This window comes from Fusarium venenatum (genome assembly GCF_020744135.1).
Source record: "Fusarium venenatum strain MPI-CAGE-CH-0201 chromosome Unknown EDB82scaffold_2, whole genome shotgun sequence".
NCBI lineage: Eukaryota > Fungi > Ascomycota > Sordariomycetes > Hypocreales > Nectriaceae > Fusarium > Fusarium venenatum.
Window position 1 is genome coordinate 4,717,510 of NW_027072130.1, and position 18,615 is coordinate 4,736,124.

The 18,615-nt window shown below is 47.5% G+C and overlaps 8 protein-coding genes across 8 annotated transcripts; 4 read left to right on the plus strand and 4 right to left on the minus strand.

The window, feature by feature from the left end:
- Positions 1 to 87: 87 nt before the first annotated feature.
- EDB82DRAFT_498641 (uncharacterized protein) lies at positions 88 to 1,903 on the minus strand. The gene is made up of 2 exons (XM_025734650.2): positions 1,820 to 1,903; positions 88 to 1,772 (listed from the first exon to the last, which is right to left on the minus strand). The coding sequence occupies exons 1-2, from the start codon at positions 1,888 to 1,890 to the stop codon at positions 395 to 397; spliced, it is 1,449 nt and encodes a 482-aa protein (XP_025585435.1). The 5' UTR covers positions 1,891 to 1,903; the 3' UTR covers positions 88 to 394.
- Positions 1,904 to 2,351: 448 nt separating this feature from the next.
- EDB82DRAFT_460955 (uncharacterized protein) lies at positions 2,352 to 3,546 on the plus strand. Its single transcript, XM_025734651.2, has 2 exons — positions 2,352 to 2,421; positions 2,472 to 3,546. The coding sequence occupies exons 1-2, from the start codon at positions 2,368 to 2,370 to the stop codon at positions 3,294 to 3,296; spliced, it is 879 nt and encodes a 292-aa protein (XP_025585436.1). The 5' UTR covers positions 2,352 to 2,367; the 3' UTR covers positions 3,297 to 3,546.
- A 96-nt stretch (positions 3,547 to 3,642) lies between these two features.
- EDB82DRAFT_498643 (NADP-dependent oxidoreductase domain-containing protein) lies at positions 3,643 to 5,491 on the plus strand. Its single transcript, XM_025734652.2, has 10 exons — positions 3,643 to 3,952; positions 4,008 to 4,095; positions 4,151 to 4,164; positions 4,212 to 4,389; positions 4,437 to 4,578; positions 4,631 to 4,695; positions 4,747 to 4,875; positions 4,928 to 5,043; positions 5,109 to 5,272; positions 5,329 to 5,491. The coding sequence occupies exons 1-10, from the start codon at positions 3,906 to 3,908 to the stop codon at positions 5,400 to 5,402; spliced, it is 1,017 nt and encodes a 338-aa protein (XP_025585437.1). The 5' UTR covers positions 3,643 to 3,905; the 3' UTR covers positions 5,403 to 5,491.
- EDB82DRAFT_498644 (uncharacterized protein) lies at positions 5,492 to 6,234 on the minus strand. Its single transcript, XM_025734653.2, has one exon. It carries the CDS (start codon positions 6,092 to 6,094, stop codon positions 5,510 to 5,512), a length of 585 nt encoding a protein of 194 aa, XP_025585438.1. The 5' UTR covers positions 6,095 to 6,234; the 3' UTR covers positions 5,492 to 5,509.
- Positions 6,235 to 6,543: 309 nt separating this feature from the next.
- On the minus strand, positions 6,544 to 9,178 carry EDB82DRAFT_574779 (uncharacterized protein). The gene is made up of 10 exons (XM_025734655.2): positions 8,742 to 9,178; positions 8,547 to 8,683; positions 8,119 to 8,483; positions 8,021 to 8,065; positions 7,897 to 7,963; positions 7,599 to 7,845; positions 7,445 to 7,547; positions 7,287 to 7,381; positions 6,979 to 7,231; positions 6,544 to 6,929 (listed from the first exon to the last, which is right to left on the minus strand). Exons 1-10 carry the CDS (start codon positions 8,831 to 8,833, stop codon positions 6,570 to 6,572), a joined length of 1,764 nt encoding a protein of 587 aa, XP_025585439.1. The 5' UTR covers positions 8,834 to 9,178; the 3' UTR covers positions 6,544 to 6,569.
- A 76-nt stretch (positions 9,179 to 9,254) lies between these two features.
- Positions 9,255 to 10,399, plus strand: EDB82DRAFT_498650 (P-loop containing nucleoside triphosphate hydrolase protein). The gene is made up of 2 exons (XM_025734656.2): positions 9,255 to 9,427; positions 9,482 to 10,399. Exons 1-2 carry the CDS (start codon positions 9,310 to 9,312, stop codon positions 10,336 to 10,338), a joined length of 975 nt encoding a protein of 324 aa, XP_025585440.1. The 5' UTR covers positions 9,255 to 9,309; the 3' UTR covers positions 10,339 to 10,399.
- Positions 10,400 to 10,978: 579 nt separating this feature from the next.
- Positions 10,979 to 12,936, plus strand: EDB82DRAFT_498654 (uncharacterized protein). Its single transcript, XM_065608577.1, has 2 exons — positions 10,979 to 12,311; positions 12,373 to 12,936. The coding sequence occupies exons 1-2, from the start codon at positions 11,297 to 11,299 to the stop codon at positions 12,837 to 12,839; spliced, it is 1,482 nt and encodes a 493-aa protein (XP_065464785.1). The 5' UTR covers positions 10,979 to 11,296; the 3' UTR covers positions 12,840 to 12,936.
- A 1,762-nt stretch (positions 12,937 to 14,698) lies between these two features.
- On the minus strand, positions 14,699 to 17,978 carry EDB82DRAFT_168274 (alkaline-phosphatase-like protein). Its single transcript, XM_025734658.2, has 3 exons — positions 17,552 to 17,978; positions 17,205 to 17,449; positions 14,699 to 17,141 (listed from the first exon to the last, which is right to left on the minus strand). The coding sequence occupies exons 1-3, from the start codon at positions 17,785 to 17,787 to the stop codon at positions 14,857 to 14,859; spliced, it is 2,766 nt and encodes a 921-aa protein (XP_025585442.1). The 5' UTR covers positions 17,788 to 17,978; the 3' UTR covers positions 14,699 to 14,856.
- Between the last annotated feature and the right edge of the window lie 637 nt (positions 17,979 to 18,615).

Consider the following 18,615-nt stretch of genomic DNA (forward strand, 5'->3'; position numbering starts at 1 on the left):
ATATTTAGGAGTTTAGTATTGGAAAGATAGCGTTGATATCAGATTAATAACAGAAACAATGTAGATGGAATGTGGTTATTCTTATATGTAGCTTCTGCCCGGCATTGGCATGGCCGTGCGTACAAATTGACGAATCGTGTAGCTTGCAGCGTAAAGTACGGCTGATTCAGGGTCTAGCGCTAACCACCATATGCCAGCGCGGCCCGTGGAACAGTGGCGAGATCTTCCATGATTGCCATGCCGTAGTCCGATTAGATGGGGCGTATAGCCTATTTTGTCCAAAATGTATGAGCAACTCCCCTTGTGCTAACTAACTTTTAGATACATTCCCAATGTAGTCGACCCAAATTCATTCCGTTGCCGTCCTAGTCCATGATCCCACCTGACACACGAATCACCGCGCCCTCGGTCTAAGAACCAACAAAGCACCTTCATATTTCGACGGTCCAATATCAGGCCATCTCTCCGTTTGAAGCCCGATAGCTCTCTGCCACATATCCTTTTCCAGAAAGTCCGCAAGATCACCACTATCCCATATAATCTCTCTCCTTTTCTGTGAGCGCAGCAGCATAATGATACGCTGCCGTACTGGGTCATCGGGGCAATAAACGTAGAGTTGGTACAACGCAGCAGTTAGATCAATCTTCAGGCCGAATCGAGGATTCGCGGGATTGCACCAGAGTCGCTCGACTTGATCAAGGAGGAGGTTGCACTCTGTTGGATCGATGTCTGCTTCGTCTTCGTTGCATTCGCCGTCGAGGAGCACGTCCCATAGTTTGTGTTGGATTCTCAAATTGAGTATTCTCTCAACTTGAACTTTCTTCTTGCCGTTATTTGTAATCTTGTTTATGAGAACTTCAAACTGATCGTTCCAATCTCGCACCTCCTGGCGCAATTTTACCCACCGTATAACACACACTGATTCTTCATTATCCCAGTCTTGGTCCATGTCCCAGCTAATCTCATTTATCACATCATCAAACTTGTTCATGATATCTTCGGCTTCGTCGAGATCGCGAAATTCACCCGGGATCCCTTTTCTCTTCTTCTTTGGCGGCATCAGGAGATGCGTCACGTCTGGGAAGAGGCGATCCTCGGAGAATATAGCAACCTGAGAGCTTATTGCGTGAAAGATGCTCGCAAGCTCTTGAACTTGGCCGTTTGGTAAGTAGGTCTTGGGTGTATGGTTTGACAGAATCTTTATGCCGGACTCGAGATGTCGGATTGCCTCTGCAAAATCGCCACGGAGACTTTCAAGAATGATAAAGAGGATGCAGCATGTCAGTATCGTAGAAAGATCTGGTGATGTATCATGACTATATGCGAGCTTGGATATGGACTCATTGTAGTGCCACAAGATGAAGCGATCAAGGGATACTGTTGAGGATTGTGCGGTTCCAGCAGCGTATTGATAATATGTCGCTCCAAGTGCTAAGACCGCGTGCCTAATACAGACACTACTTTGACTAGGCGCTAGAAGTGTCTTGTTCCAAAAATCCCTGTTTAGTGAAGGGGAAATTTCGAGGTGGCCAATAATGTTGGAGAAGAAATAAGTGTAGTAATTGGACTCCATCGCATTGCCTTGGATGAGGGGTCTTCTGGGAGTGCTGATCGCTAGAGGGCGCTTTGTTGCTAGCAGTGGGAGAGAGCCAGTACGCGACTTCGTAGACGACGCTGCTTTCTTAATCTCGTAGCCATCACAGACGTAGCCACCTGCCTTGCAACGCAGGCATGTTGGCTTTTCCTCGTCGCATTTCTTATGTCTTTTTTTACTGATTCTTTCAGTTAGCACATAGTACAGGTAACATGGATAACTTACCATGTAAGACATCCCGTGCGTGCTTTGGGGGCGAACGCCCTTTGTCTTTGGGCGCGTACAGAAAGGTCCATTTGTGAGTGTAGTGGATGCAACAAGACCTAGGCCGAGAAAGCCGAGTTAAGAAGACTGGAAACCAGGCTGTCAAACAGGCACCAGCATTGTCAAAAAGGCTAGTCTGCTCTCGGCCTACAGGGTTGTTCCGCTATGACTTCCATCTTTAAGTTCCGTGCCGATGGATCGACGTGCGCGTATAGAAGAACCAATGACAACGAAGTTGTTCAGCCTCAATCATGCCTGTTGATCGAAAAAGGTTCGAGAATTCCTCCGAATTATGTTGGATATTATTGTGCATAGGAACTGGGCTGAGGCCACTTTGTTATCTCTGATGGACACAATCAACCATCGGCCCGACAGCTATCAGACTCAAATACCTATCCATCTCTCTTCTTATTTGACGTCGTCTTTATGTTCCTAAACTAATCCATTTTAATCTTACTGTCACCATAACCAACACGTTAATACTGAAAGCTATATCACGAACCGCTTGAATGGCTATGTTGCATCAGTTCCTAGGCTATCTGCTGGAGCCACTTTTGTTCATTGTGAGTCGTCACCACATCCGAGAATGTCTTGAACTAACTCTCATTCCCAGGCTCCTTACCCATATATCGCGTTCTATCCAAAATTTACTGCTTCGCGCCATGTTCGGTCTGTTAATTTTCCAGCTTCGGATGTGCAGACGAGTGGTATAATGGGCCAACAGACCAATAACTCTCTCTTGGGCGTTATCTATCCGACCAAAGGCATCGTGTTATGGTTTATATGGTCTTTCTCAAGAAAACTGGCTCTGCCTTTTCTTGCCAAATATTTACCAGTGTGTCTCAGCAAGTGCGTCTTGATGATGGTCTCTGCTCCGGTCCAACTGCTGTGGCTTCATGCAATTCTGTCCGACACCCCTTTGTCACTGGGTGCTTCAACGAGATATCTTCGCTCCATCACAGCGATGCAGTGGCTGCAGTTTGTTATTAACGTCTTGTCATTTTGTCTTGTTGAAGAGACCATAGAGGTTGCTATCGATGAAAGCCTTCAATTGTCTATAGGCAACCATAACTTCAGTGGTGACCTGGAGACAAATGAAGCTAGGTTGGTTAGTCGTATCATCATGATTCACTATGCTGTATCCAAAGCTGCAAAGCTTCTTCTATGGGTTCCAGCTACTGTTGCGGCTGTACAGGCAGCTCCTGTTATACACAGAGGGGAACATGACCAAATCACGCACGGGTTCTGTGCCAGCATGGTCGAATGTATGAAGTCGATACCACTGTCACTGTGGTACAGGTGTGGTATCTACTATTGCGTTGCAGCGGCTATTGGAGTCTTGTCAAAGGTAGTCGACGCTATATTCGTCGTGAATGTCACCTTGGCTAAATCTGGTGAAAAATCCGCACACCTTGGGGATCCTACCTTGTTAACATAGCTGCGTTTATCTCATGACGGACAGTTCGGTGACACTTCAAGTTATCCTAGGTGGTGTCTAAATTGAGACTATGGATGAGGGGGAAGTCGCGGTCTGGGCTGGGAAAGCAAATATCCGAACCCGCTCATAAATAATACCTCTAGTGATGACGGGGCAGTCTGTGGGGATATTTTTGGGGTACCTACAATAGGTCCAGGTACCTTGGTACCCCTAAAAGAGAGATCTGGTAGTAATCGGCAATCTGATAGAGATGCATCATGTCAGCAGACATGAGATGAAATGACAGATGACATACTGCGACGTCTCAACAACTACACGTGAAACTCCAATTTTTTTTATTATTTCTCTCAAATCTTGCGCACCAATCTCATGGCTGCAACGTCATTGATTCTCCAGCTCATCAAGCAAAAAGATTGGAGCGCTTGGGGTAAATTCCCCTCTATTTGGCTTCCTTGGTATCCTCTTAATTAGCGTCTTGCAATAGCGGGGTACAGTTGGAAATTCTGGGGGGGCTATAAATGTCTCTTCCATGAGCCATCATGAGCTCAAGACTTTGATCTTTTTCCTCATCTTCTTCACTATCAGAAAGCAGAATCAACCATAATCATCATGTCTCAAGGAAAGACCTTTACTCTCAACACCGGTGCCAAGATCCCGTAAGTCCATCAACAACAGAACGAACTATATCAAACTAACTGTGATACCCCCCAGTCTTCTGGGTTACGGCACATGGCAAGCCTCTCCTGGTGAGGTTGGCCAAGGTGTCTACGAGGCCCTCAAGGTTGGATACCGCCACTTGGTGAGTTATTTACATCGTCTTTCTTCAAATTCTCCTCACTAACATATCTATCCAGGATCTCGCCAAGGTGTACGTTTTCCTTGCTCTGCCATGATTGTCCACGCTAAATCTCTCAGTTACGGAAACCAGCCCGAGATCGGCGAGGCTCTCAAGAAGTCTTTCGCCGAGATCCCCGGCCTGAAGCGTGAGGATGTCTTCATCACCTCCAAGCTTTGGAACTCCCAGCACGACCCCAAGGTCGTCGAGGCCGCTCTCGATGACTGCCTCCAGGAGCTCGGCCTCGAGTACCTTGACGTAAGTACTCGTCATCGATTCACCACCGCAAAAACTAACATGCATAGCTCTACCTTGTCCACTTCCCCGTCTCTTTCAAGGGCAGCCAGAAGCACGTTGGCCAGGACCTCTTCCCTCTGACCGGAGGAAACGAGCCTGATGGCGACGTCGAGATTGACGACAGCATCTCCATCGTCGACACATGGAAGGGTGAGTTTAACTTGACATAGAATGTGTAACTAGCTAACGATTTAATGTGTAGCCATGACCGAGTTGCCCAAGTCCAAGGCTCGCGCTGTCGGCGTTTCCAACCACACCAAGGAGCACGTAAGTAGTACTTCAGCATGTGGAATTCATTTGTGCTAATATGTTACAAAGCTCGAGGCTCTCATCAAGGGCACTGGTGTCACCCCCGCTGCCAACCAGATCGAGCGTCACCCTCTCCTCATCCAGCCTGAGCTCATCGCTTTCTGCAAGGAGAAGAACATTCACGTTACCGCTTACTCTGTATGTTTACACCACACACCCTGAATTATTTTAATACTAACTGTGCTTACAGGCCTTTGGAAACAACATGGTCAACGCTCCTCTCCTCTTCACTTACTCCGAGGTCAAGGCCGTTTCCGAGCGTCTTACCAAGGAGAAGGGCACCGAGGTCACACCCACGCAAGTCCTGTACGTCATAGCAATCAGCCCCTCAAACTCGAGAAGGTCATTCATACTAACATTCGCTTTAACAGCCTTGCCTGGGCCCAAGTCGGCGGCCACAGTGTTATCCCCAAGTCTGTCACCCCTAAGCGTATCGCTCAGAACTTCCAGGAGATCGACCTCTCCGAGGAGGACATCAAGGAGGTTGAGCAGGTTGGCAAGCAGCAGCGCCGTTACAACGTTCCCTACGTCGCCAGTAAGTTGATATAAGTTCCTCGTAAAGATACAGTGCTGACTATGTATGTGCTACAGACAAGCCTCGATGGAACGTCAACATCTTTGGCGATGAGGCTGAAAAGCCTGCTACCCACCAAGTTATCATTTAAATAGATGAAAAAGGGCGGCTTGAGTGTTTCGGACTTTAGAAAAAGATGATAGAAGTCAAAGTCACAATATGATACCATTTAAATGAAATACCATCTTCTTGGAGTGGTCACTTTTCCTCAACTACCTCGCCGCCTGCATCCGTCTCCGTGCCATCTCTCGGCCCCAGGTACAAGATGTCATGGAATATCTGCTTCCATGTACCGACCTCTGACCCCAAAGGTTCCATGCGCCACCAGTAGTGAACCTTGACTAGAATTCCCCTATCAGTTCCATCCTCGGTCCACATATTAACCTGCAGTCCCTCCCATTTCTCGTTCTTAGCTTTATTCCTCACTTCTTCTACCGATTCAAAGCCAGAAGGTGCCAGTTCCTTGATGGCCCCAAAATCCGTCATCTCGTTGCTATTGAGGGGCCGCATCGAGTAGAAGCTTCTCGGCGGATCGGTCTCAGTGCGAGTTTGGTCTTGGAGCCACCCCGCATTCCGATAGATATCTTCAATGACGGGGCCAGCCTCGAGCAGATACTTGATGATAGTTTCACTGTCCTTTGCCGCATAGGATGGGTTCGTACGGCATATCTGGTGGCACTGCGGGGAGAAGAAAACAGCTTTATCAGCAACGTCTTTTGTTTGGCGATATTCGCGATAGAGATCGCAAAGGTGGTCGTGAATATAATCTTTTGTTGACGACATTGTGCACAATCGGAGCAAATCAAGTACTTTGGTATCTCGAGAAACAGAAAACTATTCCAGTAGCTTCTTATAAACAAATGCCGTAATTCCACACGTGGTATAGCGGCCTGGAACAAGCATAAGTGTCCCCAATACTAGTGCCATGAAATGAAGCCCGCTTACTGTGGGGTAAGATTACAACTCATCTGAAGTGAAGCCATTAATTGCAGATCACCACAACAGTACTGAAGCTAAGTGGCTGAAGACGAAAACGTCAAACTTACAAGGGGAGCTACTGAGGTTCAAAGCGGTGGTATTGTCAACCATGCGTGAAGGATAGGTGTACAAATGGCATTTAGAACTTGTGGAGAAGAAAGCTTATGAGAAGAGGTCTTAGTACCAAATTCAATCGCAGGTATTATCTAGAAGGCGAGTGATCAACAACACAAAGGGTATGGCAGCAAGTTGTGGATTGGAAAACGATAATATTATAGCACTATCTTTTTAATGCCAGCTCACTACTGATATACTCTATATCAAAACGATGCTCCTGCCTCTTCGATCCAACTCGAATCATCCACTTGGGTTCACCTCGCAACCCCATTGCCACTTCAAGATCATCGTGCTTTTTCCACCCTTCGGATGGATCACCTACTGTCTTCCACTCTTCCAGAGGCTTATCCCATGCGCACTCTATACGACATAAGGGGAGTACACTAGAAGTCTTTCTCTTGGGGGCAACGTTGTCTCCACAATACATGATTTCAAAGGTGCATTTTGGTGGCAGGTATTCCCACGCTCGGCGGTACTCATGATATGCCACCGGGATTCGGGACTCTTTGTCGACCTTTTCGCCCTAGTCTCTGTTAGCACCGAGTTTATATAGGGCCGTAAAGAGGCTTTACCTTGCGCAAATACCAACGCATTCGGGAAGTCACTCTGACCCCTTCTGGGTTTATAAGCACCACGTCTTGGGGGTCCAGATCAAGTCCTACAATAGGTCTATCGCCCAATATGCCATAGTTATACCTTGCGCGACGAGATACAACGTCGGGCAGTACATTGAGGAGTTTTGTGTGCAGTGGTGACCTGACCCTCTGCGAGGCAATGTTTTCTTGGAGCAGCCTCAAAACTGCTCCTCGGGCGACGGCTGACCATCTTTGAGATGTTAGTCAGTATATTTATAGTTCATCGAGAGAGAAAACTTTCTTACCCTTCACTAGGTCGCAGGATCTTGTTGTTAAAACTCTCGTTCAGCACATTATAAATGTATTCAGAACTCCCTAGGCCTCCTACAAGAAGGATTCTCTAGATGTTCGATACTTATTACTCTTGGTGTTCTTTTTTGTGTTTCTCAATGAAGAAACTCACCTTGGGGTCTTTTCCTGTTACCAATTGGACTTCCTTGCATTGGTCACCCACCAAATACTTGATACCTGTAAGCGATCTAGCAAAGAACCCTGTCATGTCTAGCCTGTCAGGTTTTGTTTAGCTTGGCTTTACCATGAGGCGTAATGTTACTTACTTGCTAATTGCAAGGGTCTCTTTTTTCCGCAGCCGAGCCAGGGTTCCATAGGCATCACTCGGCGGATGCAAATGGTAGAACTCTGGCTCATCGGCACTGCTGAAACTTCTCTTGGCGCCTAGCTCCCATTCTCTTGAGATAAATTGGTTGTAGTCATAATCCTTGAGCGATTTGATCTTCAGCTTGGCCTTGCCACGTAAGTATGAGAAAAAGGCTTGGTCGATCAGAAAGGCTCCATCCAGCTTGCCTATATATAGTCAGACGAAGAGTCTTATTGTGGCGGGAGACTTTGGGTTACCTCTGCCATGGATACATTCTTCAAGCTTGAAAGGGTGTTCTGATACTACAGTATAGCTGATGACGTCCTAATTCCAGAATTAGCTTATGATGAGTAAATAGATGCTGTCTGGTCAACGCCTTACTATTGTGCCGCCACCGGCGTCGCATACAACAAAAGATTCGTCTTTCTATTATTAAATTATTATTGTATATCCCTCATATGAATCGACATCAGACTGACCTTTATGTCAAGGAAGGAGTTGCGTTGGAACAAACTGGCCAGAGCCGCTGCTTCTGGCTCCTCGACTGTTATCAGAGTAGTTTCGCCAATTGCTCTGTGCTTTGTGATACCAGCGATCTTGGCAGCCTCTCTCATTAGGTTCTTAGCATAATCGGGCCAGATGGCGGGAACCGTGATAGCGACACGGAGAGGCAAGTTGTCAATGTCGATCATCGAGCCGAGGGAGTGATAAGTGTGATTCCAGACCTTCTTGAGGTAGAGGCCAACCGCTTGGACCGGAGTGATGGTATCACCAGATGACTCCGAAATCTCGATGGTCTGTCGAAGCTGTACAGAGTCACCTCCCGCTTCCTTAGTGATGTCCTCTTTGTTCAGCAGCAAAAGTTTGAATCACTTCATGGGGTTCATATCAGGTGTGATCTGATAACCCCACTTCTCTGACTTGACATCATATAGAGTAGGCACTTGAATCTCATTCTTGTTGCGGTGATCCTCGGAGGGCCAGCCAGTGATAGGGTTTATGTCTTTGGGGTCGGTTGATCGAGCCCAGGAAACACCTGTGTATCTGTAAGGTCCAGACCGTCAGTTCTTGGTAGAAACTTGAAAAGTGCAAGTTTACTGACGTTGTTCCAAAGTCGATGCCCACTGCGACAAATTTGTCGAAGTACTTGTCGGGATCCAAAACGAAGGGCATGCGCGCACTATAACGAGACATTGTGCTGGCTTATTAACAGGTATCAAGCTATACCTAATTCCAGGTACAATGGGCTACAGGGAATTAAGTTGGTTAAATTTTGCCGTGGAAGAGAATGCGGATCAGTTGAGGACCTTGACGAGGCCTCACTACCATAAGAAAAGTGCCCCCTCTTCGTAATCAGGCTGAGAGAAGCGCAGACATGAACAAGCTGATATGCCTTGCCGCACAGCCTTCTGTATCATCGCCATTTAGGCACCAAAATGAGGCTTGAAATGGGTGTGGAATTGTGCATCCAGCCTGCTCTAGCCCATGCCATAGTCTGGGGGCTGTTGCAAACCATGGAGGGCTGCGGTGACATTATTTTCATCCTGTTTTCAAGCCATGTTAAGAGTTACTAACCCACAATATTTAAATAGTTCATGTTACAGGGCTAGAAAGATACCTTTCTAATCAAAACCTGTTACAATATCACACAAAAAAGAGAGGTTCTCAATATGGATGACCAGAGCGACGGCGTTATCCTGGTCATGGGTGTAACTGGTGCTGGAAAAAGCTACTTTCTGAACCAGCTAAAGCGTCATTCGGTCGTAGAGGGCCATTCCCTATTTTCTGGTAAAAACTATTGTCTGTCTCCCGGTTTGTACGGTCTCGGCTAATCTACCATAGAAACTCGTGAGTGTCAGGCAGTTGAGATAATTCTCGATGATGAAGACCAGAAGCGAAGTATCACGGTTGTCGATACGCCAGGCTTTGATGACACAGAACGATCTCAAGCGGATATTCTCGCAGAGATCACTAATTATCTGGCGGCTCAACATCTCTCGGGCTTACCGCTCCGAGGAATTCTGTATCTGCACAAGATTACGGAGAATCGAATGACCAGAACGTCGCAAGATTACCTTCAACTTCTTCAGGATATTGTTGGAGATGATGCGCTCAAGAATGTCATTCTAGTCACAACCATGTGGAATACTCTTCGTCCCGAAGACCGCAAACGTGCTGTACATCGTGAGCAGGAACTTCTCAATAACTTCTGGAGCCCAATGATAAACAAAAGCGCATTCGTTGCACAGTTTAACGGCACAGCCGAGTCAGCCTACAACCTGGTCTATCAGCTCGCAGACCAGGAGAGTGTCGTTCTTGACATTCAGAAGGAAATTGTTGATCAGGATCGATCGATCATCGAAACTGCCACTGGAATCAGCCTGGTCCGACAGCTCCAAAAGGACCATGAGCCGTATCAACTCAAGTTGTGCAACCTTCGTGATGAGTTGGAGCGAATACAAGGGTTGCAACCACCAGACAAGGCAGAGCTGCGTCGGCTGAAGAGTGAGATTGATCAAACTGAGAAGCTTCTACGAACCATGAGTGACTCGGTCAATCGGCTACGAATTAAGCCCGGTGCCCCAATGCGACTTCGCATGAAGCAGGCTATAAGGGAATCTGGTCAGACTGCTGCAATGGTTCTTGGCTTAGTATTGAACGTGACATACGTTGCAGTCAAGCTCAGTCTGGGAATTTAATTCTGTACAGGAGATTAAATGAAGCATTAGTTCTTTTCAATCTATTTACTTTCTTTTTGCGCTTATTATTATTATTCCCTTGAAACAAATGTAACATCGGCGAAGATTGCAGTGAACCTGTGAATTCTTTTGTAAGTCTCAAGAATTTTGACCCATCCCACCATGTCCTCAAAGGTGTGCTCAGCTGAGCAATAATATGCATGAAAAGTTGTAAGTATTGAGTGGCGGCTTACTGGCGGCTGGGCGAGTGTACCATGCTTACTCTCATTGGCACTCAACGCAGCCTGACGGATAAGCATAACGTATGATTGCGACTAGGCAATAGGATTCTCATGCAGAACCAACTCTTAGTCCACAAGCACCTGGCCCATCTATTCCTCCACCTTCGTTCGCGGGTCGGAAATCGAAGTCTTTCTGCACTCCTGAATGCTGGATTTCAGAAGTATCAGCATGTTGTAGGCTATTCTTGATCTTTACCCTCGTCGAGATAAGAGGAGTCTATTGGCATAAAGGACGTGGCTGTGGCCCTTTTTGGGCCAAAGCCTCCTGGTTCTCAGCATAGCCGAGCCCAAGCCTCACAAGGTAGTTGTCATGAGGGGTTGAAACTCAGCCGCAATGATCCTGTACGTAGTTGTTGATCAAGGCTGCCAGCATTGCGAGCTTTTCTACAAGGTGGGACAAGTACGTTCGCATATGTATGGTGTTGATTGCAACAAGAGGAATGAATTAAGGATAGAATCTTCGCAGTTCTATCAAATTCATTGATTTTCATTTTTGATCTTTTGACCAACAATCCACAATCCAGTGTCTATCATCAGCCGGACTTGCGTTCTTGGGCCTTCTCACAGGACAGCCTTCTTCAAGGCTCCAACTACTATTCCATTCCAAGCTCAGGAATGCGCTAGGCAGTGATCTCAGTGAGATAAAGCACAGAAACAAGGAAGTGTCCCAAGCGAGCATGGCGGCTTCTCGCAGGTCCGTTAGCCGCCATTCAGCTTTATACGTTGACGGACCTCAACGCAGCAATTCTATGCAAACAAGAAGTCGCGGTCGCTCAACAAGCAGACAAAGATGGCACGACGTGATGGCAGAAACACCAATGAAGCCGAACTCAGGAGCGTCCTTTCGTGAGCGCATGTCAAAGTTTAAAAAGATGTTGCATTCGAGCAAATTGGTCGACAAGAAGGAAGTGCCCAGTAGTAACAACTCGTCCACACATCTACCTAGGCGTAGCTTTAGCATTACCCGATATTCAAAGTCCGATGGCAATCAAGAAGAACAGCTCGACTACCGTTCAGTCAGCGATGAGCCAGAAACTCCATCACGTACGATGCAGCAGCACATAATCAAGACAAGACAGTCTACCCCAGCTCTCCATCAATCGGGGAAACATGATGGAGAGTCTCGCAACCACACTCTTCGGGACTTTCAGGTTGTGCCCTTTACTGGCGTTACTAGCATTTCCGAAGAACAGACTTTATTACAAAGGCGACTCACTGATCCGGATGGCACCATAACAAACTTCAAGAAACAGTACGACGACCTGAAACAACAGCTCATAGATAAATGCAATGAAGTCCGTCAATTGCAAGAAGATAACGAGATATTAAAGCGTCAATGCAGCGAAGCTGCTACAAAGACGTACCATCCAAAAGTTCAACTTCCCCTGAATAGGCCCGAGAGTGAGCTCATCAAGGACTGGCACACTCTGGCCTATAGCGTTAACAACTTTGTCGACAATCATTTTCGTGATGTCAACCACAGGAAAATCGCGTCCTGGGCAAAGATCCAACAGGACAATCTTCGCGAAGTCACTGAAGTACCTCAAGATATCGTGACAAACCACGAATCAGGTCTTGCACTGATAAAGGCTACCATGTGGCATGCGCTCAGAAAGTTCACATTTGGGGGCGTCGCTTCTGAAGGAGCTATGTGTTGGGCTAGTCACTATAAGGGAGATTTGCGTAGACTCGGTAAGCAACTTCTCAAAGTCATTTGCCCTTGGCAGTGGACTCATTTCTTACCGAATAACAGCAATAAAACTACAGGCCGACAACGTTGTCGAAGACTTTGTCCCTCTAAACTACCAGTGGAAAACCCTGACAACGAATATGATCTCTATCTTACAAACATCCGAACAACGTGGTCAAGAAGTTGAGCATGTGGTCATGGACATTGATGATCTTCTTGCGCCATGTCGCCCACGGATGCCAAGGCCTAGCCACTATCATCGTGACCTCCAAACTTTGGTCAACAAAGCTATCGAGATGGATCTCTTTTTGTCTGGTCAAACGGCCGCTTATTTCATCAAGTGGCCAATCAGTGGACATTTAAATGTCAAGTTTGATCAATTTTCTATGATGTTGGCTATGGGAAGCCCGCCAGTATCAAAGAATTTGGTGAAATTTGTGATACAGCCAGGTCTCTATCGAGCGGATAGACAGGGTGACAGCTATAACAGTTTTACCGTGTTAGAGAAAAGCAGAGTGTGGATGCCATAATCTGAAAAGTGCCCAATAGCGATGGATGTTATAACTAGATATCAACTTGAATTAATAGTGAGCATATGATCTTTTTTTTTTTTTTTTTTTTTTTTTTTTGCAAAAGCAGACCGCACGATGTTTGTGATAGTATAGACAAAGTAACAAACCGCGACTTGGTTCACTACCTGACACTTTCAAAAAGGGCTACGTCTGGTATTGTCTTTGCCTCGCATACTTCCCAGCAATATATAGATTTATGGGTATGAGAATGGCCGTCGACGTTCAATTGGAGACACCCCAAAACATCATTGAATTACCTTGCTCCTCAGTAGTTTGGTTCCCTGACAGGTACTCGGATCGTCAGATCACCAACACATATACTAAGGTAGCTGGTTATTCCTCAATGCGCATCAGACTTGATACATCGACGATAGATGTAGAGCATCGCGGTTGAAGGTATAGGCAAAGGAATTGCCGCCAAAAGGACTGGCAGCAAGGAACAGAAAGATATACAGAAGATTGGAGGGTTCCTGGATTCCGTCCCCAGTTCTAGTAAAGCGCTTCAGAGACGTAAAATGCCGTCACGTTTCTCACATACAATATATGTGTAAAAGGAAGAACTTGATAGGGTTCTTGTGGAATGCGTTGGTCAACTAACTCCGTTCATATCATGGACATGCAACTGGCCATCTTGCCAACTTACGCATAATTTAGCCTATGACAGGACAACACCAATTGTTAATAGCAACGCAACCGCAACATGACCAATATATAGCCAGAGTTGTAGAATCATGTCTCATCAAATTCAGAATGCCCTTCCTGCCAAGATCACATGACCACATCTCACATACAGCGTCACATCAACAATCTACCGTCCCAACACCACTACGGATAAGATGATTATGCATCTTACATCTAGATAAGAAAAACGAATCTGGTATCCAATCATCCAACACGCCCTTGTGCCAAGATTATTGAGATCAGCAACTTGTGGCGGTGCAAAGCTTGATTCAACCTACCCTTCCATCAGCTTGTTTCAATATTGCACTCGGATCACTAGTACCGTCGAGACAGTGCGAACAGTAGAAAGCTTGAAACGTAACTGTCTCAGTGAGTGTTTCTCGTATCATGCATTGCAGGTAAACGATCGGCTGAAGATAGTAAGACGAGAAGTCTGGGCGGTCTCAGGTTACTGTCTCAGATCCACGGTCAATCAGTACTCAAAACCATAAGACATCAAAATACAAGGTCAGGATTAGTTGAACTCTCTGTCTTGACTAAGTTCCTGTAGCCGACAGTCAAAGTGATATCGCGCTTAAAAGTCGTAAAGGCCGAGCAAAGTCCAGATAACTGCTTCACAGTGTTACAGGCGAAACCTGTCCAACGTACAACCCCTACCCAAGTAGAGATCAGCTTGCGAAAAGGCTCGTCACCCAACTCAAGACACTACTTCAACAAAAAAGACTTCCAACAGTCACATAAGTACGATCTTGTTTATGATTGAGCATTGTATTCATTTATTTCTAAGTGAGAAAAACACCCTTCTATACGCTAAGCACAAGAAGTAATGTAAGCAAAAGAGAATACCCAAGACCATGACGTAGCGACCGTGAGACAAGCCATTCCCTAAAAACTCCAAGGTATAAAAAGTCCGGTTGGAACGATGATAAAGAGTTATCAAAAAAAGACAAGATTGGAATTCTTCCGTTCTATTCCGCATTGCGATCGACTGCCGCCACCCAACCCAAGTTCGTCACACTCTTTTTTACAAGAATTGTAGAGAGAAAATGTCAAGATATTATTATCGCTGTGTTTTCAAGAGATGATCGTAAACCACCGCGAGCCCTTCCGAGTCTCATCCATCCGGGGACAAATCTGGTGTTAGAGCGGGTGTTCGTCGTTCACGCTTGTAGTGATGATATATAGTAGATGCATTTGTGTGGAAATACCGACACGAGAGATGAAGTTTGAGCGAATAAAGTCCCCAAAAACGCCTTGTGATGCAAGAGATAAAAATAATAAAAAATGTCAACGTCTATGATGACAAGCTGTGGTACCGCCAGAGACGTTGGCGTTCCTTGACCCACCACTGCGCTATGGGTATGGCTTCGGAAACCCACTGAGCTGCCTCGTCGCCAAGAGCAGATTGCGCGGCTGTGACAAGTTCCTCTGGAGACCATGCTGCCACGGGCTTCAACTCCATAGGATCATTGACGGCATCGGTGATTCGGTACTCAATAACCTTGTTAAGCGGAATGACCAGGCGCCAGTTGACATCAGCAGAGGTGATACCGAGCATACCAGCACCAGAGTTGACAACGGAGAAGGTCCAGGCTCGTCGGTCGCCGTCGGACTTCTTGTAGGGTCGGATGAGAGACTGGCCCTCGTAATCTTGGACCAAATCGGAAGCGATATGGGAATCGTTCTCGTTGAGGGAGCCGCTGTTGATAAGGAGGTCGAGGATGGTCGGCAGGATAGAGATGGTGGTGGTGTTGGCGTCGTATTGGACTCGGGGGAGGTGGGGGTGTCGGAAGGTCAGGCCAACTCGGTAGTTGGAGATGAACTGGTTCTCGTATGTTCCCTCTTTGCCAGCATCATCCTTGAAGGAGTGGCCGTGGTCACCGGCGAAGACGACGAGAGTCTCGTTTGAGATGCCTTGTTCGTCGAGAAGGTTCATCAAACTAGCCATCCAGCCATCGTGGTAGCGGACAGTGTTCATGTACCTGTTGAAGTTGTCGTGATTCTTGTTCATACCAGTGTGGGACACGTAATCGTAAGTGGGATAGCCTTCAGGCAGGCCCCAGGCGTGGTGGGTGGTGCTAGTGAAGTGCGTCAACCACATGCGCTGGTTGTTGGCAGTCGTGTTGGAGATGAACTCCTGGAGGTAGGGCATAAGGATAGGCTCGGGGTAGGCGAAGTAATTGATCTTCTGGTAAAGAACGTCGGACTTGTTGTAGCGCCAGTCATTCTCGAGCTGCTTCTTGGTAATGATATGCTCAAAGCCCAGCTTGGCATCGAACTTCTCCTGGCGATCGTACTCCTCAATTTCGGCCTCGAAAAGAGCAGTCTTCCACTGCAAATCACGAAAATCGGCGTCCGAGTCAGAGACGTTCTTTTTGACCTTGTTCAGCATGCTCAGAATCTGCGGGATGCAAGGCTGGTAGCTGTCGGTATCGGCTTCGGCGAACTTCTCGACGGGCATGGGGTAGGCACCACAGTGGTTGGCGCAGTAGCTCTTGGTGGACATGGTGGCGGCAGTGTAAGCAGTAGCAACGTTGATACCTCCGAAACCCTCCTCGGCTTGGTCGTGCCATGTGTAGTTGGGAGTTGCGTAGGGCTTGCCATTCTTGTCGGTGAAACCCTGCTTCAGACCGGTAATCTTCTCAATGTGAGGCATCATCCAAGACAGTCTCTCGTTGGCCTCCTCCTTCTCCTGGTCGCTCTTGTTGAGGTCCATGATAAGGCTGTGTAAGTGGGAACCTTGCTGAAGAGGCCAGAAGTCCTGTCGCAGACTCTCCATGAGAATGAAGACAACGTGCTTGATCTTGACATCGCCATTGCCGAGCGCCTGCTTCAAGGTGGGGAGGATATCGTTATCGAGGTTGGTGATCTTCAGAGGGTCGGCGACGGGGTTGTAGTAAGGATCGTTCTCATGAAGAGTAACCTGGGGGCACTTGTGGTCGCTAATGATAGCACCGGGGTCCGCAAGCGAACCGTGGTAACCGCCCTTGAATCGCTTGGGATCGTATCGAAAGAAGCCACGGGGCAACGTAGTCGACTCCTCGGGCAACCAGTCGACAGTGTGGTTTCTGTACGCCTCGCCGAGAGGGCTCATTTTCTTGTCGGCCAGAGGCGCCCATCCTCTGTAGTAATCGCCCTCGGGTTGCTTCCAAGTCGTCTTGTTGATAAGCTCGGGGAAGGGGAAGTCGTTCTCGATGAGATCGCGTTGGGCGCCACAGAAATCGGGTTCGGGAGCGAAAACATCAAGCATCGAGACAGGCAGAGTAATAGACAAAAAGTCATACGGCTTGGCAGGTCGAAGAATGAGCGTGAGGCTTAGGAAAAGAACGAGAGCGATCTTCCACAGCCACGAGAAGAATGGGATGCGCGAGAAGAAACGAGCAATCTTTCCCTTGGCGGTGGCCATTGCTTCTGTCTTGCCGCCACGGCGGAAAGAGTTATCGGCGCTGGATCGGAAATCCTCGTCCATCGAGTATGTATCGGTCGATTCGAGATCGGTGTCGGCATTCTTGAGGGCAGAGTACTTGCCGCGCTGGATGCCGGGGATGCGCATGCGAAAGCTTCGGAAATAACTGTAGACTAAAGGGAGAAGCAAAGATTAGCGTGTTTGGTTTTGGTCACCAGGAAAGGGCGGCTACGAACCTGAGAGAATGTTGTCCCCAATTGCGCCCAAGAAGGCACCGAATGCACGGTAAACAAAGCCATGGATAGGCATAGCGATGATGATCAGGCCAATTCCGCAGGCAATGACGGCCTCGCTGCCGCTGAACAGCACTTTAAGACCCTCCTTGCTGGTGGCGTAGGCTGTCGCATCGCGCCAATCCAACTCTCCTCCGGTCTTGACGAAGAAACCAAGCTGGGAAGCTGAGCCGCCGAGTGAAATAATTCTGAAGAGTCAAGAACGTTAGTTTGGTGTTTTACTTGGCCGCCAAAGTTTGGTCTGGGCGTGTCGCAATTTGCGCAAGCTAAGGGGCGGGAGAAAAACGTACGTGGCGATGCTACCAATGAGGCTGGTGATCCAAGCCCATGGTGTCTTGGATTGGGCCAAGAGCATACGTCCAATGCATATTGTCAGGAGATCGAAAAGGAAGAATGTCGGCAGGTAGAGGAAGAAAGCTGATGCCGGGACGGTGAAGAAATGTGTCCAGAGATGTAGTAGCTTGCTGCCGAGGATGGAGACGAAGAAGACGCCGAAAACGTAGGATACCGAGAAGAGGAAACACATTTTGCCGGGTTGTTGTCGACTTGGAGGTCGGTGGATGGAGAACGAGAGGCGCCCTCCGAGCCAAGATGTTGAAGAAATTGGCAGACGGTGTGCGAAGCAAAGCAAAACCTTTGGGAGGGAACAGGCCGCTCGCTCGCTCGCTCTCGCTGGAGTGTTGAAGAAGCAAAAGGAGGGAAGACGCGACAAGAATTAACAGTATAAACTGAAAAGAAGGAAAAAGGAAGAGGAGGAGGGGGGCGAAGAGGGAAAATTAAAAGATCAAAATAGAAAAACGAGGGTCCGATTGAGGCAAGTTGCAAGCTATGGCTGGCTGCCCGCTAACTGAACGGCCTTGAGTGCTACTACAGTGGCTTGCTAACGGGTACTGGGGGCGCTGGTGGTCTGTTCTGTCGGTCTCAAGATGGACACAAATCTGATTGATTCCCGTGTTGCAGGAGGTCTCGACTGGGCTGGACTCTTGGTTTACGCTCCTTCCTTTCCAATGAATGGAAGAATGTGGGGTAATTCCGAGGGCCAAATAAGAAAGGGGTCGCGTGTCCAGGGGGTCAAAGGCCCGTGTAGCTTTCATTCATTAGTTTCGCCCGTAATGCAAGATTATTAGGGGCTTTTGGCAGGGTACAAGACAGTGGGGACTCGCCAACAACAGCGCAACGTGGCTAGTAACACTGTACGTGTAGGTACTATGGAAATCTGTCAGATTTGGACCCCCCGAGAAAGAGGGTGCAGGGCAGTGTTGTGCTGTTGGAGGAAAGTTTATAACCGATTCAATTCGCAATATGGCGTCTTTTTTCTTTTCTTCCCCAGCCATTCCATGATATTATTTTGTTA

What these genes read in the sequence shown, in the direction of transcription:
- EDB82DRAFT_460955 (XM_025734651.2), top strand. Translation starts at nt 2,368, where the DNA reads ATGGCTATGTTGCATCAGTTCCTAGGCTATCTGCTGGAGCCACTTTTG. An exon ending in TGGAGCCACTTTTGTTCATT is followed by an intron (nt 2,422 to 2,471) that starts GTGAGTCGTCAC and finishes TCTCATTCCCAG; the next exon opens with GCTCCTTACCCATATATCGC.
- EDB82DRAFT_498643 (XM_025734652.2), top strand. Translation starts at nt 3,906, where the DNA reads ATGTCTCAAGGAAAGACCTTTACTCTCAACACCGGTGCCAAGATCCC. An exon ending in CCAACCACACCAAGGAGCAC is followed by an intron (nt 4,696 to 4,746) that starts GTAAGTAGTACT and finishes TATGTTACAAAG; the next exon opens with CTCGAGGCTCTCATCAAGGG. An exon ending in CAACGTTCCCTACGTCGCCA is followed by an intron (nt 5,273 to 5,328) that starts GTAAGTTGATAT and finishes TATGTGCTACAG; the next exon opens with ACAAGCCTCGATGGAACGTC.
- EDB82DRAFT_498644 (XM_025734653.2), bottom strand. Translation starts at nt 6,094, where the DNA reads ATGTCGTCAACAAAAGATTATATTCACGACCACCTTTGCGATCTCTAT.
- EDB82DRAFT_498650 (XM_025734656.2), top strand. Translation starts at nt 9,310, where the DNA reads ATGGATGACCAGAGCGACGGCGTTATCCTGGTCATGGGTGTAACTGGT. An exon ending in GGGCCATTCCCTATTTTCTG is followed by an intron (nt 9,428 to 9,481) that starts GTAAAAACTATT and finishes AATCTACCATAG; the next exon opens with AAACTCGTGAGTGTCAGGCA.
- EDB82DRAFT_498641 (XM_025734650.2), bottom strand. Translation starts at nt 1,890, where the DNA reads ATGGACCTTTCTGTACGCGCCCAAAGACAAAGGGCGTTCGCCCCCAAA. An exon ending in CGCACGGGATGTCTTACATG is followed by an intron (nt 1,773 to 1,819) that starts GTAAGTTATCCA and finishes TGAAAGAATCAG; the next exon opens with TAAAAAAAGACATAAGAAAT.
- EDB82DRAFT_574779 (XM_025734655.2), bottom strand. Translation starts at nt 8,833, where the DNA reads ATGTCTCGTTATAGTGCGCGCATGCCCTTCGTTTTGGATCCCGACAAG. An exon ending in GGCATCGACTTTGGAACAAC is followed by an intron (nt 8,684 to 8,741) that starts GTCAGTAAACTT and finishes TGGACCTTACAG; the next exon opens with ATACACAGGTGTTTCCTGGG. An exon ending in AGAATGTATCCATGGCAGAG is followed by an intron (nt 7,846 to 7,896) that starts GTAACCCAAAGT and finishes GACTATATATAG; the next exon opens with GCAAGCTGGATGGAGCCTTT.
- EDB82DRAFT_168274 (XM_025734658.2), bottom strand. Translation starts at nt 17,787, where the DNA reads ATGTGTTTCCTCTTCTCGGTATCCTACGTTTTCGGCGTCTTCTTCGTC. An exon ending in CTCATTGGTAGCATCGCCAC is followed by an intron (nt 17,450 to 17,551) that starts GTACGTTTTTCT and finishes TTGACTCTTCAG; the next exon opens with AATTATTTCACTCGGCGGCT. An exon ending in TGGGGACAACATTCTCTCAG is followed by an intron (nt 17,142 to 17,204) that starts GTTCGTAGCCGC and finishes TTCTCCCTTTAG; the next exon opens with TCTACAGTTATTTCCGAAGC.
- EDB82DRAFT_498654 (XM_065608577.1), top strand. Translation starts at nt 11,297, where the DNA reads ATGGCGGCTTCTCGCAGGTCCGTTAGCCGCCATTCAGCTTTATACGTT. An exon ending in GGGAGATTTGCGTAGACTCG is followed by an intron (nt 12,312 to 12,372) that starts GTAAGCAACTTC and finishes ACCGAATAACAG; the next exon opens with CAATAAAACTACAGGCCGAC.